The sequence below is a fragment of the Eriocheir sinensis genome, chromosome 33, assembly GCF_024679095.1.
Source record: "Eriocheir sinensis breed Jianghai 21 chromosome 33, ASM2467909v1, whole genome shotgun sequence".
NCBI lineage: Eukaryota > Metazoa > Arthropoda > Malacostraca > Decapoda > Varunidae > Eriocheir > Eriocheir sinensis.
The window spans coordinates 2740148-2760449 of record NC_066541.1 but is presented as its reverse complement, the minus strand read 5'-3'; the positions used below and the strand labels follow the sequence as shown (position 1 = coordinate 2760449).

Here is a 20302-nt window from a genome sequence, read left to right as displayed (position 1 = left end):
TTAAATCAAGATAGTTTGCATGTGTACCTGCCTTCAAGAGAACTGTCTTCTGGCTTCTCTTTACTGAAATTCACCTTCAGGGACTGGCTAATAAAATACTGTGGTTTAAAGTGTCCCAGCGGCTACCAGAGGCGGGGGATTACCTGTCATTCCGATACATCCACCTGTTCCCTAAGTAACACGATCATGGGAACACGGGTGTTTAATAACTGACATGCAGCAGGAATTACAGCCATTCATACAGCAGGCCAGTGCGACATTAAAATACATTACACCTGGAGCAAAAATCTACATCTGCAAAATTAAGTCTACTAAAATGAAAGGGTTGTCCACACGTCTGTTTTTATTTTCCCTCGTCTACATTTTTTATATGTAATATTGATGACTCCATCATATATCCTTGTTTCACTACATCTTGGTCTTTATTAGTAAGTACTAAAATTTGGGTGTGTTCCATTTTCTCATTTGGCAGCTGGAGCATGCTCCAAGTAACCCTCTGAAGTTGCCATCTCAAGACCGGGCTGCCTGCCACGGCTCATTACACTTGAATTTCAATGCTTGAAATCGTGATTATTTTGCTTATCTTTCTACGGTAATCTTGTAAGCATCCAATTAAATAGTCACTTACTCGCTCAAGGAGGGGCTGGAAGAGGCTCAATACTAGCAGCTAGCCGCATACACACACACTAAATTATTTATTTTCATTAGTGTTATTTCCAAAACTTGCTTGCGCCTGGTGAACTTACTATTGGGATATACAAAACTATTAAGGTATACATTTAATCATTTAATATTTCATGATGAGTTGCTTGGTATAAAATAAAATAGCTACATTAAGGTCTCAAAACACCACAATTACAAGGTAGCTACTACTTCATCACAAAGCCATACAAAAGATAAAATCAAATTTATATATATTCATGTGTGTATAAATCTTATGTTACAGTTCAGTAATGTCATTGTAAGTCAGGGGAAGGTGGTGATGGTGGCAAAGCACTGTAAACAATTACCACTATTGCATAATACATATTGGTTGCATATAGTCACAGCTGCAATTTGCATACTGACTTGAGCATGCCCTAAGAGCCCCCACCTTGGTTTTAACTCCCCCCCCCTCCCCCCCCCATGAGCTGGTGTGGAGGCCTGCAGGGGGAGGCTCATGATGAACAAAAGTCCACACTGTTATTGTGTAAACTAGGAGGTAATGCAAGCCAGTTTCTGACCCCCCTGTAAGACACTGCCAGGGGGTGACATCCTTTAAACTCTCCTGGAAGACCCTGCCAGGTGATGGGTTCTGAATACTCTGGGAACACTCAGGTTTCTGAATATCATGAGGTGGGGACATCCTTGCTATCTGCATTGATCATTATCAGATAATATAACTAGAACATGAGGAGCTACATGCCGCCCTTCCTGAATTCATTATTAAGGGAATTTTTACTATACACTAAGCCAACGTCACAGTACATCACATTACACGGCCAATGAGAGCAGTGAGCAAAAGAAGCCTCCATCTTGCGTGCGGACACAAGCACACAAACACAGACACACACATTCTAACAAACCAGCATACATAACTAGACAATACCAAACACTCTGCAGTCCCTTGATTGCAGCACTAAATGCCAAATACAAAACTTTCCCAATTTATATCTTACATTAAAATAGATGTAGAAAATGCTAAAAGCTAATCTTATGACAAAGAGATTTTATAATATATAGAAAATAGTACATTATTTCATACTATTATATAAAGGAAATTGCATCAGTTGAAATTAATTATATGTACTTAATGTCCTCTTGTAAAGTTCCCTTGTCTCTTTGTATGTGAAGGCGGTGGGTTTGATGCCACTGACATGCTTGTACTTCCCCATCTCACCCCCATCCCCATCTTACGCAGGCCTCAGGATAGCATAGGTCAGTAGTCCTGCCAAAGAAAGAAAGCAGTATTAGGATTTAGCATTATTCTAATTAATTCTAACTACGAATGAAGCTACAACTAACTTTAATGCTGTTTGGAGAGGTTTGGTATAGTAGATTTAATCAGTGGACTGCACAATTAACAATTATTATTAACTTTTTTTATTATGAACCTGAAGATATACATGCAGGGAATCATCTGGTGTAATTTTTTTTTCTATGAGTGGGAGAGGCAGCTGGGAGCGGGCAGGGTGTGGGCTGAGGGAGGGATAATTTCTGTTCGGTGGTAAACAATTTACTGGTACTCATGGATGAAGGGAAGTGTGGTGTTCTGATTTTGTTAGACTTGAGAGCTGCATTTGACATGGTGGAGCACAGTTTATTGCTTCAGGATTGTAAAATTCTTGGAATTGTGGGTTGTGCGCTGGATTATTTGAGAAGCTACCTTGAGAATAGAACTTATTGTGTGCAAATAGGTAAATCTTTCTCTGCTCATAAAAGTTTGCAAAGAGGAGTCCCTCAAGGAAGTGTACTAGATCCAATCTTATTCTGTGTGTATACTGTTGGTCTTTCACATTTGCTAAGAAAGCATGGAGTTGACTTTAAATTGTATGCTGATGCTACACAGTTCTATCTGTCGCTGAGTGACGTAGAAAACACTGAAGATAAGCTGAGCAGAATTATGGACGATGTTGGGAAATGGATAAATTCTAAGCAATTGAAGCTGAATGAAGATAAAACTGAATGCTTGTTTGTGGGGAAGAACAAGGATCTCAGGAGACTAGATATTTCCACTCTTCGGATTAAGGATGACACTATGACTGTAAAAAAGTCAGTCAAAGATTTAGGTGTGATACTTAACTGCACTCTATCATTCAAAGACCAGATCAATCAAGTGGTGAGAACAGCAGGCTACCATCTAAGAAATATTTAATTTGTCAAGAAATACTTGTATGATAAGACCATGAAGATGCTTATATATAATCATGTAACTAGTAAGCTGGATTATTGTAACTCACTTTATTATGGCCTTCCTAAATATCTGCTTAAGAAATTACAACTTGTCATGAACAGAGCTGCAAAGCTAATAAAGGGTCTGCTGCCATGTGAGAGAATAACACCTGCACTTATAGACTTGCATTGGCTACCCATTAAGGCATGAATAGTCTACAAAATATGTCTTGACTTATCAAGCAACGCGACTTGGTAAACCTGGATATATGAGAAATTTACTACAGGATTTTCGTTTGGACACTGCCATGTCACTGAGACACAGTGCAGAACAATATAGACTCCATGAGCCCAGGGTCAACCTGGAACTGGGTTTCAGAGCATTTGAGATGAGTGCCCCACGGCTCTATAATGAGTTATCCGGGGATGTTAAAAATAGTGTCAGTCTGGCAATCTTCAAGAAGGTGCTGAAGACTCACTTATTCACTAAATCCTACAACTTCACAAACATGAGGATTGAGGACAACTTTAGGTGCTAATATTACTGTTATAATGTTGGCGGCCTTGTGGAGTGCTGCTACGGCGGCGGACTGGGGCCTGAAACCTCATCAACGGTAAACGGTATATATATATTATATATACATATATATATACATATATATATGTGTACCGATGTATCGGTATCGGTGGTATCAGCACATTTTCAGAGTATCGGTATTGGTATCGGTATCGGCTGATTTTCTGCCGATACTACTGATACTTGAAGGAGTTTTGTACGTCGCATGTCACTCATTGCAAATAATTTTGTTCAATAGAAATTGGATTTTCTAAATTGTTGAAAAAATATCAGAAAAGTGTAATTATCTAGTATCATGATACTACATAGTTTGGAATTTCCCGCGATTTAATTTTCATCACTTTAAACGATAAGATTCATATTACTTTGAATACAAGTATATAATACTTAGTATACAGTATAGCCTTTGGTACCTTGGACGCGTACAATACAGGTTTAGTACTAGTAGCTTCGGCACGGGATTGGCGGAGCCCCTCCACTCGCCTCATTTGTCTGGCTCAGTCAGTCAGACGGTTGCCCCGCAATGGGGCATGCTGACCTAAGTTTATTAATAACAAACCTGATAAAAAGAAATCCATGACTATGGACACCTTTTTTCAGGCCAGCACTGATTACTTTTTTTTCTTCCCTTCTATGGTAAAACAACGAGTAGTGGGTCTTTTTTTCCCATAACATTTGATATTGCCCTTTAGCTGCTGGAACTGTTGTATAAAAAAAATCAGTGCACAGGTATCGGTATCGGTCAAATATTGGAGTATATATATATATATATATATATATATATATATATATATATATACATATACATATAGATATATATATATATATATATATATATATATATATATATATATATATATATATATATATATATATATATATATATATATATATATATATATATATATATATATATATATATATATATATATATATATATATATATATATATATATATATATATATATATATATATATATATATATATATATATATATATATATATATATATATATATATATATATATATATATATATATATATATATATATATATATATATATATATATATATATATATTTTACATCTCAGCCTATAGCGTGGTGTAGGCTTTCTTCAGGGGCCTAGCTGGTGGTCGGCCTAAGCCTGTCATGGCAACTTTTTTTATGGTGGCGCCAGTTATGCTTGGCTCATGCTGCCCCCCGGAACTCATTCTTGATTCACTGGATGGTTTCTTCTAGAGTCTAGGTTGATGGGTGGTCTTCAGGACAGCATGTGGGTAGTCTCAGGCCACTCGGCAGTGACTGAAAAATCCCAGGTGGTAGCGTGGGGATTTGAATCGACTTGTCCATGGCGTGATGAACGCTGGCCTAGCATGCTAACCACTTAGCCACCGCCTATTTATTACAGATTTATGTAGATTTTCACATCCTGTAAACGTTCATGGTAAAGGGTTGTCAGATGATTACGTATTCACTATTGTTGCCAATATGTTAGCCTTTTATATTACCAGGTTGTATAGTAACTGCGGGTAAGTGTTATGTTTTGTGTTAAGGGCACGAACTGCTTCTCTCATCAGGTCTGGTGTACCGTTGCCTGCTTTCTCCGGTTGATTGAAGTTGACGAGATAACACAATAACCCTTTAATTTAAGTGATGTGGATTATGTTTGGCCAAGCGGAGCCGTAAAGTTCACTTTGCTCACTTAGTTCACTTCTCTCTCTTTCTCTCTGGTGTATTAAAACTGTGATTAGTTTTAACTATATTTACAGTTTTACACAATAGTTACAAAGTTTATGTGAACTGTCGCCCGCACACCCTGAAGAGTGATGTGCTCGTCTTCGCTGCCCACTGTGATCTGCCTCCTTCAGTCCGCGGTGGAGGTAAAAGTGCGCGTAGATAATTCACCGGAAGTGTTTATCTTCCAGTGTTGAGTCTTGCTGATTCCACCGTCAGCTCAGCACAGTTCCCACGGCAAATAAGCACGCAGTAAGCACGCCATAAGCACACACTAGCACCTACGTGTTCCCTAACATCCTGTGGTGTACTAACTCAGCGGGTTGTTGCAACATTAGCCTGAAGATGGTTGTACAAAGTTAGAGCCCGCTTAACAAGGCAAAACATGGGGATGACAATGATGATAAAAATAGCCACAGGAACAACAATAGCAGGGTAATGTACATATGGGGCAAGGTAAACTGGTAGAGAGTCATGGACAGCTGATTCCAATTCCGAGAAATTTTAAAAGGTTAGCTCGGAAAGGCTATTTGTTACATACTTCATCCTAGAAAAGGTGATTCACTAAACTGTCAATAGGATAGATTGGAATTGCATTTGTGGCTGTAAATCCATGATAGACCTTCTCCGGAAAGGACGTCAAATTGACAGAATGTAGGGAACAAGCCACCCGTACTGCCAGGTGACCTGCAACCTCTCTATAAGTTGATCCTTCAGGACAGACCACTGTCACAAAAAATGGTAGTGTGAAAAAGAAGTAGTGAAATCCGGAGAACCTCCTGTGGAAAAGTGGTTTAGGGACGACGTGACGATAGGGGCAAGTCTCTAGAGCTTTAGAAGCATCTGACTGGGTCAGCACCACCTCGGATACCACCTGTCAACAGTAGGAAGGCAAAGAGTGATGCTGAGGAAAAATAGAGATTGTGATACTGTTTTGCAGGTCCCCAGGTCTGACATCTGACCCGATGCATAAAGCGACAAATCATTACGAATTAATACCACTGTGGCAGGTAAGTCAGCACAATCACTGAGTCATTGACAGAGAAAGGGAAAGGTTCCAGCTGATAAGCCTCAAATTCATCCTTTGACTTGAAGGGAACATGAATCACTATAGCTTCCGATGTCAGGAATGACTCCAGCAAGGGATAGTAGTGATGTATGGCATGCATATCAAACAAAGGTGTTAGTTGGTGTTCCTCTTCTCCTATTTTTAAAGCCCTGTGTAAATCTCTGACAGGGAAAAGAGAAGAAGTAACCCTACCACAATCTGCATCCACTACATTCTGAATTACTAGTGCATTAGTATGGAGGACAGAGTTGACCGCACTCTTCAAAGCAGGCAAGGCTTGTTGAACACGTGCCATTTCTTAGATACTGAAATTGGGAGGCATAGGGGGATAAGATGAAAAGTTCCCTTGGATTAGTTTATCCAGACTGTAGCAAAATCTTTTTGATGTGCTTGAAGTTGAGCACAGCCTGAGCTGTGGCTCACATACCATGGGTTAAGGACAGCCCATCTAGTTTGGACTAGAGAGCCTACAGTGGGAGATGCAACACTGCTTCTGCCAGGAGGGGAGGTGGTGGCTGAGTGGTTTGGGTGTGGGCCCTGCGTTCATCGTGTCATGGACGACGCGGGTTTGAATCCTCCGCTACCACCTGGGATTTTTCAGTCATCGCCGAGTGGCATAAGACTACCCACATGCTGTCCTGAAGACCCCCTATCATCCCAGACCATAGAAGAACTGTAAAGTGACTCAAGAATGAGCTCTGGGTGGCAGCATGAGCCAAGAAAAGATGGTACCACTCTAAACACTTGCCTGCGCCACAACGGGCTAGGGCCGACCATCAGGTCGTAACAAGAGCGCCTACCGGTGCCACAGGCGAAAACGTAAAAAAAAAAAATAATAATAATTAAAAAAGTGGCCTGTGATTTGCTGGTGCTCATGAGTGCCAGTGTGTGGAGAATCAGTCTTGCTACCTAGTAAATAAGGGTGACTACTAGCAGTTTAGGCATTTTTTGTGAAATATGGAGTTCAATGTTAGGCTACAGCAATAGAACATAAAGTGGCTTCACATTTCATATTCCTCATGAGCCAACAAGATGGGAATGGGACACAAAATGCCAAGGGAAAACTGATGACCCAACAATAACTCCCAGATATGTACGATATGATTTGGGTTTTTCTTGAGGGATAAAATAATTTGTCTACCCTACATAAGATTAGATCATAAATTGATGGAAGTGTCAAACTACACGTTTGTGAAGGTAACCTGTCATGTATCACTGATATCTGAATTATGGTAAAGATAGCACTTTTTTTGTCATGTGTCACATGTTTCACATCAGAAGAAAAGTGCATGATTTACATTGGACAAGCAACATTTGTATAAATCAGTACTTGTGTGGGTATAGGCAGAGATCCTATAAAGGATGACACATGGTGTGACCTACTTTTAAGTAGAGATCCTGTAGGATGTGATAATTTCAAATTCTGTAAACTGGCTTATGAGATGCATAATATATAATAATAATGTATAATTAAAGGAAAGGTATAGTTAATCTGTTCTGTGAAATCTGGCAATTAAATTGCCATTGATGAGTCTGGCTACACAATTGTCATCCCCATTGTCTACATTGTGGCAGGTTGTCGCATTTCTCCCTCTAAAGGCTCTCTAATTTGAACATCTTATATAAATCTATAAAAATACTTAGTTACTCTTATTAGGTGGCAATCCTGTTTACTTCAGTTCTGACAATAAACACTTACCTAGGACATAGGAGATAACAATTTTGATGTTGGTGCTAAGGTGCAGGTAAGGGGGCAACCTGGCAGACGCATCCTCCCCTTCGGTGGGTAAAAGGAGGCCCAGCAGGCAAAGAACAGCTGCACCCACTAGGAGGAGACTGGGACCATTGTACACAGTGCCAGGTCCAAATGGCTGCTGCTGGGGACCAATGATTCCCTGGGGGTAACGTAAGGCCCCTGCCCCAGCCGGTGAGTGGCCCCGGACGGACTCAAAATGGTCAGTGTCACTCCCACTTTGTGGATTTGGGACGCCAGTCTGCAGGGTCGCAAGAATGTCCTTCTTTCCAATGATCTGCAAGGAGAATTGTCATTGCTTCTGATAAGAAATAATAATTGTTTAGGATTCCAGTTACTGCATCAATTTCAATAAACACAAAAATAATCTATCTATCTTTCTATATCTCTGATGCCTTGCTCCCTCACGGAACTTTCATCCAGGGGGTGGCCGCGGCAGACGTGTCTCTTATCTCTCCCTTTTCTAGCACTCCCTCTCAGCACATTCAATCCTGCTACTTCCAACTCTCTCACTCCAATACTCACTCACCCTATTGATCCACTTCACAGGTGGTCTTCTCCTGACACCCCCTCCCTCAATCCTTCCCTCATACACTCTCTTCACAAATTCAATCTTCCCCATTCACATCACGTGTCCAAACCATTTCAATGTGCCACGCTTCACTCACTCCACCATTCCACACTCCACTCCTTTCGCTGTCGCACCCATACCAAACCGCTCATACACGCTTTCATTACTTTCTCCATCCCATCCTGACACACCACATGCACCTCTTAATAACTCATTTCCACTGCACGTATTCTCAGTTGCTGTGCTGCATTCCATGTCCACGTCTCTGATGCATATGACAGAGTTGGCAGGATAATACTATTCCTTATTCCCCTCTTTACCTCCATGCTCACACTTCTTCCTTTCATAACTCTCTCCAGTGCACCCACCACCTGTCTGCCCTTCACTGCTCTTTCCTTCACCTCACCTTCCATGCTGCCATGCTTACATAAAAAAAGTCCCTAAATATTTCAACTAAGTCACCTTCTCCATTCTCTCCTCTCCTAACCTTATCCTACACTTCGTTGTACCCTTTGCTCTAACTCTGTACGTACAGCTTTGCAAAATCAATGACCTGTTCTCTCGCCCTCTCAAATACCATAACCTTACTCTTTCCAGCATTCACTCTCAGCTTTCTCCTCTTACACACCCTGTCAAACTCACCCGCATGTATTAATCATCCTGGGTTGAGCTAAGGGCAGACAAGGCTTACTAAGAAGAAATATAAATACATGCATACCTGATTAACTCCCTCCTCAGAGATTGCAATGCGTATGGTGTCTCTCTCCCGAGCCTCGTTGAGTGAGAGGTTTGTTCTTGTCACGATGATATCCACCGAACATTTTGAGTATACCACACCATTAGGAGGCTCGATGTCAAAGCATAATGGATTGTTGCATAACACTGTAAGAAACTCATCACATTAGGCAAATTCTATCATCGTTTTAACACGTCCTATAGTCAAACCATTTCAAAGAGTCCGTTTGGGTGTTCGATTCCATGGGTCCTTTCCTCCCCTCTGCTCTGCCACAGTCCCAACACCTATCCCTTCCTGTCATATGTTACCTATAGGTAACATATGAGAGGGAAAAACAGGTGTTGGATCTGTGTGGCAGAGCAGAGGGGAGGAAAGGACCATCGGAATTGAATGCCCAAACGGACTACTTGAAATAGTTTGACTATATATAGTGTATCTAGTGTATGAAATGAGAGAAAAAGCTACAGAAAGATTAAACAAATTTGCTAAACAAATTTACACTAAATATAATCAGATAAATTGATTGAAATGGCTTCAGAAATAATTTCGCTTCCTATTCACTAATTTAATTAAATCAAGTGAAATTCACATGAAGTCAAAACTCAAAGCAAATAGCACATGATTCAATAAAAGATGAAAAGTCCTATAGTCACTGACCATAATTTGTGGACATAAAATCACAAGCTGACAGCTTTGCCATCAAAATACTTACCGTTGAAGTTGATGCGGAAGTCATATGGGTTGTAAAGAGTCAGAATCTGTTTGTGTGTATTGGAGTCACCAACGTAAAAGGTCAATGACTGGGGAAAGACGAAGACTGGAATTCGTCTTTCCAGCCCACTTGGTTGCATCACCGCATTACCTGGTAAAACATTAAAAATAAATACACCAATCTACCGTTGCTTGGGGCATCAATGTCGATTTATTTGTGGGGTGGTGTGAGGGTTTTGACAGGATGACAGGGACAAAGCAGAAATTCTGGCCCAGAGGGATGGTGGGAGATTGCTGTCAGTGGCCAATCTGAGGGAGGGAGGGGCCTGGAGGCTGCTGGGAAAGGAACAGCAACAGAGCTGGGAGCTAAAGGAGCAGTCGAGTGTGCCAGGGAGCTGCTTGTGACAGCCCAATGAAAACTAAATTGCTTATTCTCATTCCTCTGCCACTCACACAGACAGATGATGTTCTAGTTCTAGACCAGACTAATGATACAGAATGGTATGTATAGCTGGTGAGATAAATGCATGAAAAAACAGCCATCAGTAACGGGCTGTCTTCCATGAAGCAAACAAGCTTTGTTTAGAGCCAGAACAATACATTAATTTTCAAGGTTGACTCTGCTCTATATAATGGGAGATTACTGTGCACTAATTTGGCTCTATTCCTCCACATTCCAACACTTAGTCAAATGGAAGCTTGAAAACTTTTTTTTTCTTGTCATGTTATTTCCCACTGAGATTCTTCTCCTCCTTGGTCTCATTCAAATATAAATGCCCTTGCTCTTTGTGAATTACCCTTCAATTCAGTCCAGTTTATGCTCCCTGTAATTTTTATTTAAAAAATATATTTATCTTTGATATATTTTGTTGCTACATAGTCACTTTAATGTTTAAAAGTTAATACTGTGTCCTTTACAGTTGTGTGTGTTGGACCATGCTCCATTCTTTGGCATAACTAGCACTTCTGGGGGTTGTGGTCTTTCCAGGTGAGTTGTGAAATGCTGGAAAACCTTTAGTTCCGAGACTATAAGAGACCTTTGAGAATGCTGAAGCCAGTGTCCCTAGGCCTTCAAGGTGCCTGGAGACATATTTTGCCAAGTGCCATAATGAATGTTTACATCATGCAATGACATTTTATTTGTCTACAACTTCGATTACCTTGAATCCTAATTGTGTAGCTAAGGAATGTGTATTTTAATAGTGCCCATGACCTGTATGGGCCCTGTCACTCCTACTACGGCTGGAAGGTGGCCATGAGATGTCTTACTGGAGTACTTCACCTCTTGCGGGACATCCTCCTCCCTGCACATGACACAAATGACTAAAAGGGTCATCATTGTTAACCAGGTGAGTAATTTACGGGGTGATGTCTTTGACTAAATCACTGTGGGTGCAGCACTACTACAAACTAATAATCTGCCTCACAAACACCAAGGGTCTTGATATTACAACCTAAATATGTATCTTTTAAAACCCCAAACCCATACAGTTTCTGTAAATAGTATATGGAAAATCTATATTCTCAAAAAATTGCATTCTGATAATATATTTGCTATGGTTTATTTGAGCCACTCATATAATTGACCCCAATGTGTAGAAAGCATATGACAATCAGCAAGAAGAAGTCATGTCTTAGTGACCATGGAGTTGAAAAAAAAAAAAAAAATGCCCAAATAATCACTTTGTCTGAGCACTTGATACACACCAAGCCTGCTGCAGCACATTCAGTCCAGCTTACGGACCACGCTGAAAAAAAGTGACTGAGAACAAAGCAGCACCTGTGGACGGGCAGCTGCGAGGAGACAAAAGGAGGGTATACCCCAGCAAGGCACATAGGCAGACGGGATGAATTTGATCGCCCTTGAGTGGCTGCCGTTAGCTGCGTCTCAACATCTACGTCGTCTCGCTAACAGCTCTGGGGGCACTCTTGGCACACTCCCCGTACCACGACGCCACACCCCGGGGCTCGGCACACCCTCGAAAATATATTACGACACAGAAGGCTTGAGAAATAATGAACAAGATGTCCCCTCAGAACACAGAGCGTATTCACAGATCGGTGTGTTCTTCATGAATGTATGATGTAGTGGCATTACTGGCCTCCACAACACTCGCCCCTCACGCCCAGCTTGCTTAGTGGTCCCTGTGTGCGGCCCTACCTCCAGCGTGTGTCAGGTAAAGCAGTGGGTGGGTTCAGACAGCTCCTCTCCCGAGCCACAAAGGATTGTTTTGAGAAACAGCTGGGCTGGAGGTGACGTCACGGATGCGTCACAGGTTACGTCACCACCAACCTCGAGGCCAACGCATGATTGTGACGTTCCACAATATGTCAGTATCGATAAATAATAATAAGTGTTAAATAATTAGTATATAATAATGATAATGATAAAAATGAATAAACAACCAATGGAAAAGTTTCCCGCCGAACAGAGTTGATGCGTATAGTAGTAGTTTGCTTAGTGACAGTCACGTCTTCGGCGGCCTCCCCTCAGACAGCCTGGCAGGAAGCATTGGACTGCTGCTTAATTTTCAATACTCGCACGTGCAACAGAGGTTGGTGCGATGCTGGACCCTGGCTAGTAGCTGTGTGTGTGAATAAGCTCTTCACAAAGTTATTGGAAAATCCACTCATATTGCGTGAGCGTGTCCAACAAGTATATATAACTTACCTTGCTTTTTTCCTCTTTGTGACCAAATGTCTGGCTTCGCTGCTGCCATAGTTCGAGTATTCCCAGAAGACAGGTGCATGCTGTTGTCGTTGGTTAGTTCAAAGATGCCACGACACACGAAAAAACTCGTTACAAGCCCAGCAATTAAATAATTAAGTCATCGAAGAGAGTAACTTGGACTGGCCTCTAAGATTTTAGAAGATTGTTAATTATATGTTCCGCATAAAAGTACACTGTAAAGTTAAACAAAAGAACTATCAATAGCAGACGCATTTTTCTTTTATGTTTGCATGCGAGTGTACAAAATGAGTCTCTCACAGAACAACAACACGCGCACAGATGTAGAAAAAAAGCGTATGACCTATGACCTCGACGCACGGGCCACGGTGTACGTTAGACACTGCCCTCTCGATCTCGAGGCCATGACCTTTTATTGGCTCGGCAGCAGCTGTGGGAAGGTGTGCGTGTTTCCGGGGTGTGTCGGGGGACCTCGGCAGCAGCACCCCAGGGACATGTCACGTGGCTCTAGGTGTGTGTGTGTGTGTGTGTGTGTGTAATAAAAGGTCTGAAAATAATAAGGAAGACACTGATCATAGTGAGACAGAACTGAAATAGCATACAAATACAAATAAATAAATAAAAGGAAAAAAATAAAAAGAAAAAAGAAAAGAATAAAAGTATATTATATCAGTGACTGGGGTGTTATAGAAAGGTAATTCAGAAAATAATATATATATATATATATATATATATATATATATATATATATATATATATATATATATATATATATATATATATATATATATATATATATATAATTGAAATAAAAGATGATGTAGATTGGGCTATTAAAAAGTGAAAATTCAAAAGCAGAACATAAGAACGTAGGGAGACTGCAAGAGGCCGACTGGCCTACACAAGGCATATCGAGATCCCTCCCCCCCCCTCCACTACCACCTGTCAACCTAGTCCATGTTGCTATGCAAGTCTACTCTTAAGAGTAGATTGGATAGCTACATGGACGAGGACGACAGGTGGCAGTGAGGTGTGGGTGCAGTAAGGTGACAGCGTGCCTAGTACCGCCGGTATAACGAGGATCAAGCCTCTACCTGTAACCCCTGTAACTACAACCTCACCCATCGTGAGTAGTGGGGGGGATTCTGGAGCTGCCCTGTGTAGGCCACCCGGCCTCTTGCAGTTTCCCTATGTTCTTATGTTGAGGTGTTACGCACGGCATGACTATGGATGACGCTGTGCTAACTCATGGCTCACACAGTCATCTTCGTGGCGATAACCGATGGCATGAGGCGCTGCGTTGTTACTTAAGACTTGAAGCAGTTATGTAATGCGCAAGTCTGTATGACACAGAAGGCTGATTGGGGTGTAGGGGCGTAGTAATCAATAATATTAGATTTATCGCATACCTTTTCATAATCATCTGTAACTCCACTTGCTGCATTCATATATTAATGGTGTATATTTATTAATTGTCTACATTCATCGTTTTTTTCTATCAATAACTCTTGTCCTCTTCATCTTATCTCTTTATATCATAATACTTTCCCAGCCATTGACCATCGAAGCCACACATAATAATTTAATGAAGATAAAAGGAAATTGTAGTAAGGATAGTCAAGAGTGCCATGGAACTAAAATTCTTCTCTTGTGTATTTCCAAATGCTACAGTCATACAGAATAATATAAAGTGTATACATGGATTATACCATACGCCGCAAGTGTATATATAGGATATAGATAGATCTATCATCTGAAGCAGCCATCCTTGCTATGTGCCTTAGATACAGGGCGTTGGGGAGTAATGATTTCTTGTTTTCTTGGACGATTCAAAAGCTTGAGACAGCGATGGGGTGCTTTGTAGACCGCGGCCTCGTTGTGGTGTGGCCTTGGGGCAGGTGGTGGCGTTACAAACCTCCTCTTCTTCCTTATCTTATCTCGTATACGGGGAATGTAGGTGGACGAGGGTGGAGAAAAGTAGGTGGGCAGGTGAGACGGGTGGAAGAGTAATTAGGTGTAGGGGTGGGACTTTGAAGGGAGGGAAACCACGTGGGTGCGTCAGGGGTTGAATTTAAGAGAACATTGTGGGAGGAGAGGAAGGGGAAGTTGCGATATGGTGAAGAAAATGGATGGGAGAGGAGGGTGGGGAGTGGTTTTGGCATAGTTTGAGAGAGAGAGAGAGAGAGAGAGAGAGAGAGAGAGAGAGAGAGAGAGAGAGAGAGAGAGAGAGAGAGAGAGAGAGAGAGAGAGAGAGAGAGAGAGAGAGAGAGAGAGACGTAAATATAATAATGAAGATGGTGTTTGAGACGAGTAGTGTATTGCAGACGTATTACGTAGCATATGTTATTTGTAAAAACCTAAAGATAATTCGATAGTAAGCATGTACGGTAATGATATAGGAAACATGAACAGTGAAATTATATTACTGTTGATAACAAAAGAGGCTATGGGAAATTCACATAACGTTACAGGAGATAACAAACAAAGAAAGAAAAAGAGGAAAATACTTGAGATTGTAATGGCAAAGATATAAAATGACGATGTAGGAAGAAAAGAATATTTAGAAGTTTGGTAGTAGATAGAATGTGAGACTGAAGATTAGTATACATAAATAGCTTCTTAATAACATCTTATGTTCTTATGTTCTTCTGTGTGTGTGTCAGTGGTGGGTATTCGTGATAGAGACGAAAGAATATGTGAAAGAAATGAAGAAAAAATAGAAGTAGGAAGAGCCAGCCAGAGAGATTGAAATATAATCTTCCAAATATGTGAAAAACGAGGAAGACATAGATTAGGGTGATGATACTTGTGATGAGTGTCTAGGAAGTGAATTCAAGCCAGCCCCTCAATCCAGCAAGCCCAGCCTCACGTGTTTTTCTTTTTATTCATTCTCGCTGCCTATATATGTGTGTGTGTCGTGGAAAGCAAAGAAACAAACACAGAACAAGAAAATAAAAAGAAATTCAGCCTAACAAAGATTTCGCCAGCCCAATAAATCTTTGTCTCGGCGTTTCTTCCCATAGAAAACGAAAAAAAACCCACTGTTGAAAGCTGATTAAATAAAATAATAAAAGGAGTGATAGTTAAAAAGGTTCCAGCCTCTAAATTAAACTGAGAAAAATAAAAGGACATGAAAAGAAAATGAAGAAGTAACGTTAAGCCATCAAAATGAGGGAGGAAGGGAGGAGGGGAGGAGGGTAAGAAGGGCAGGGAAGGGCAAGAAGACAGGTGGTGGAAGGGAGGTAAAAGTTAGGGGTTGGGAGGATGAAGGAGTGGAGGGGATTAAAGGAGAGGAGGGGATTAAACGATGAAGGAGGAGCAAACGGGTGGAGGAAGTGAAGGAGGAGCAGAAGGGATGATGGGCAGGGTGAGAGGGTGAGGGGCAGGAGGGATAAGTCAGGTGACGGAGGATCAATCATCACACCTGTACGCTACCAAACGGTCCCTGCAAGGCAAAAAGGGTTTATTATTATTATTATTATTATTATTATTATTATTATTATTATTACTATTATTATTATTTTTGTTATTTTTTGTTATTTTTGTTAATATTATTATTAGTGTTATGTAGTGTTGTCTTATTATTATTATTATTATTATTATTATTATTATTATTATTATTATTATTATTATTATTATTATTATTATTATTATTATTATTATTATTATTATTATTATTATTATTATTATTATTATTATTATTATTATTATTATTATTATTATTATTATTATTATTATTATTATTATTATTATTACTATTATTATTATTATTATTATTATTATTATTATTATTATTATTGCTGTAATATTTATGTTGATTATGGTGTCTCTCTCTCTCTCTCTCTCTCTCTCTCTCTCTCTCTCTCTCTCACCTGGCGTAGGTTTGGTTGGAGGATGTTGCTCAGTCTCTTGAGGGCGGTGTCACGTGACCTGTCGAGTAACGCCGCCGCCCGCTCGTACTGAGGGGAGGTGGCAGGAGGTCAGGTCGGGTCAGGTCAAAGGTCACTGTAGGGGAAATGGGGAAGAAGAAGAAAAAAGGGAAAACAGAAAAAACCCAGGATGGAAATAAAAGAAAGAAAAGGACTAATTGTGGAATAGGGGAATGAAAAGGAAAGTGGGGAACAAAAAGTAGAGAAGAATGAGGGTTAAGGGAAGGAGAATGGAAGAGGAAAGGAAGACGAGGAAAGATAAGGGAAAGAAAGAGGGGAAAGGATGATAAGTGGATAAAGGAAGAATGAGAAGGGAAAAGGGAAAGAGGGAGATAGCTGTTCCATGGAAAATAAGAGGAGGCAGAGGGGTAGGATAAGGTGTGAGCAGGGAAATAATATGAATGTGATAAGGAGGGAAAGGACGAAGAAGAAGAAAGACTCGGGAGAGAGGGGGATAATAGTTATAAAAGTTAATATGGAAAGAAAGGGAAAGGAGTGAGAGAGGGTATGAGGAAAGATGGATATGAAGGGAAAAAGTTAAGGGAAGGGAAAGGGAAGAGAAAGAATTAGGTGTAAGGGGAAAAGGAAGAAGAATGGGATAGGAAGGGAAAGGGAGAAGGATATCAGAGAAAAAAAATAGAGACAAAGGTTACTGGGAGAGGAAGATACAAAGGGAGGGTTAGAATTACATATGGGAGGAATAATTAGGAAAACGACGAAAAAAAAAAATATTGGGAAAGTAAATAGAGAGAAAGAGAAGCGGATAGGTACGAAATAAAAGTACGGAAATTTGTAACAGGAAATGGAGAAATTAGGAAAGCTACAAAAAAGGAGGAAAGGAGGAGGAATAGGAGGGAGGACTACTTAACGGGATGAGGAGAAATGAAATCAAAAGGACTAAGGAGAGAAGGACGAGGAGGACGAGGGAGAAGAAGAAAAGAGGGAAAGGAAAGCTCGTCATATACAACAGTATGTATATTTCATTGTTTTACACATTACAAATCTTTCTACACAGTGAGCAAGGCTTCAAAAATCATTATCATTGCAGGCCAAGAGCTACTTTATACACAGAGACAGTACTAATCTTAGCGTTACACTGGGATTGACAATCTATGGCTTCTCATCCGTGATATACCATACCCTTTGGCAGTCCTGTAGGGGAGAGACAGAGAGATAGACAAATACATTAGTTTCTCGTCGAAAGAACTATAAGCGTATCGTTTTATATATATATATATATATATATATATATATATATATATATATATATATATATATATATATATATATATTTCAGTATAAAACAAATTTTTATAGATATTACGACAAAGTGACTGTGCGACATGTTCTTTACTTTTATGTTATCATTATCATCATGAAGGATTATTATAAGAAAATGCAGAGGTTAAGCACAACAACGAAGAGAAAAAAGAGCAGTGAGAGGAAAAGGCGAGATGGAATTCGTGATGTTAGAACCCAATATATAGCAACCGATGCAATATGCAAACTGTTTGCCCTTAGTCTATATTCTATAGGCTGAGGGCTTGTTTACATTTCAAGTCTAGAAACAGTGACCGGATGCCCCAAAAAAAAAAAAAAAAAAAAAGGATGAGGTACGTTAAATAAAAAAGCGGAAACCACAGGGAAGGAGTAAGAAACATGCAAGAAGACGGGAAGTAACAATCGGTCAGCTACACCAATGCAGTGTGACAATGGTTGATTTAACCTTTAAATCTACAAACAGAGAACGGAAACAGGGAAAACAGAGAATGGTACTGAAGGGAGGAACAATAACACATTAAAGATAAAATAATACTAAAGAGAGAGAGAGAGAGAGAGAGAGAGAGAGAGAGAGAGAGAGAGAGAGAGAGAGAGAGAGAGAGAGAGAGAATAACACAATATATAAAAAAAAAACAGACAATTCATCGAAAAAGCAGAATGAGAATAGAAAAAAAAATGGAAGCAGGGAAGACAAACGATAAAGCGGAAACGAAGAAAAATAATATAGCACACAAACATACGTGAGCAACAACAACAAAAAAACAGCCTATCATTTTTTTCCCATCCCTCCAGTCAAGCCAAGACGCGAGAGAACCACCAGCAGCCAAGGCGTCGCGTTAAACAGGAGCCCCGGGGGAAAGCCTCATAATCCTCGACGCCACATTTTCGATTAAACTTTTTGGGGGAAAAGACAACGAGCGGAATGACCAAGAGGAAAGTCGAGCAGAAGAAGGATGAATAGTTTTGAATACCGCCCACCCAGCACTCTGCGACCCCTTAAGCAATGCACGGCCAAGTTAATAATAGCTTTTTGGCAGGAAGGAGCAACGAGCAGAATGACCGAGAGGAAAGACGAGGAGAAGGATGAACAGTTTTTGAATGCCGCCCACCCAGCTTCCCGTGACCCCTTCCACCCAGTGCACGCCGAAGTTACGATAGCTTCCGTAAATGACGCCCGGTGAGAGCATGGATAAAGAACTTGCGTGGTGTGGGTGGGTGGTGAGCGTGAGCCAGGTCAGTGGAAAGGAAATTTTATTGAAGTGTATAATCTATATCTATCTATAATAGAAGCATGCATACGCCATAGCTGCACGTGGCTTCGGAGTTCGTCTTCGACGCATTAACCCTTAGTCTATGGTGGGTGTGGTAGGCAGGAACCCGTTAACGCAGGACACTGGCAGAGCCTTCAGCATTGGACCAGTGTGCCGTCTGGGTTGCCACAGTTTACCTTTCCGCAGTTGTCGACTTAGTGTGGTCCCTTATGTAAATTTTCGAGATTGGTCTGCCTAAATTGAGTTCAGGGTGGTTTTGGCATCTTTAAGTCTCGAATGTTGAGAAAATCATAGGGTTCAGTGTTTTCAACCCCCCTAATTTTAATCTTAAGTCTCATTTCGGGGCAAATCCAATATGGCCACCATCACATGGCGGGTAGGAAATCTGCTATCTCCACAACTTCTTTGTCGATATTAATAATCTTGGTGTCTTTTATAGGGTTTTCGATGATGCTGAGTTGATTGGCAACATTTTCAAGGCAATTCGAAGTCAAGGTCACCTGATTCAATTAAGGTCACGGTCATTTTTTTTGGCCTGAAATGACTGAAAATTTTCTTTATTTTCTTTCTGAATTGACTAACTTGACACGTTTGTGTAATGAATAGATCCCTGGGTCTATGGTTCATTTATAGAACATTCCTATCAATTTTAGATAAGAAATAACCCACAATATTTAAAAAAAGGAGTTGAATATCACATTATGATGTCTGCAGCCAGCATGATGATAAAGTTTCTCATGATTCTCAATGAGCTGCCCACAGGACCAGTTAGCATGCAATGTGTTGAACTGAAAAAAGCTCTGCATGACCGAAGCCCAGACATGGTTAAGGACTTAAGGTCTTCCAAGATGTAGAGAGCTACTGTGTGGAGCACACTGAGGAGGCTAAGAAGAATTATTCTGGCGGAATTGCTCACTTCCTTGACGTGTACCTTGAGCAAGTTGAAAGTCTACTAGCACTCCTTAGTGCAAGCCGTCAGGGAGACTGAGAGGCCTGGCTTGCAGCACTTGACAATGAGATCAAGTACTTCTTTGCTGCAGACTTACTCAGTTATGCACGGCTGATGCCACTTCATCTAGCCCCAGTTGAATGAGCTCGAGAAAGAAGA

At 40.5% G+C, this 20302-nt stretch overlaps 1 protein-coding gene and 1 long non-coding RNA gene across 5 annotated transcripts; both read right to left on the bottom strand.

The window, feature by feature from the left end:
* Positions 1 to 774: 774 nt before the first annotated feature.
* On the bottom strand, positions 775 to 12342 carry LOC127006533 (motile sperm domain-containing protein 1-like). 4 transcript variants are annotated; one of them, XM_050876490.1, is made up of 5 exons: positions 12186 to 12342; positions 10026 to 10175; positions 9296 to 9459; positions 7953 to 8283; positions 775 to 1927 (listed from the first exon to the last, which is right to left on the bottom strand). In XM_050876490.1, exons 2-5 carry the CDS (start codon positions 10162 to 10164, stop codon positions 1893 to 1895), a joined length of 669 nt encoding a protein of 222 aa, XP_050732447.1. In that variant the 5' UTR covers positions 10165 to 10175; positions 12186 to 12342; the 3' UTR covers positions 775 to 1892. The 4 variants fall into 4 exon arrangements, with proteins under 4 accessions (XP_050732447.1, XP_050732446.1, XP_050732449.1 ...); XM_050876489.1 differs by lacking the exon at positions 12186 to 12342 and adding an exon at positions 11732 to 12155; XM_050876492.1 differs by lacking the exon at positions 12186 to 12342 and adding an exon at positions 11805 to 12155.
* Positions 12343 to 14348: 2006 nt separating this feature from the next.
* Positions 14349 to 17784, bottom strand: LOC127006534 (uncharacterized). Its single transcript, XR_007759624.1, has 2 exons — positions 16586 to 17784; positions 14349 to 16158 (listed from the first exon to the last, which is right to left on the bottom strand). It is a non-coding gene; the product is annotated as an uncharacterized LOC127006534 (long non-coding RNA).
* Between the last annotated feature and the right edge of the window lie 2518 nt (positions 17785 to 20302).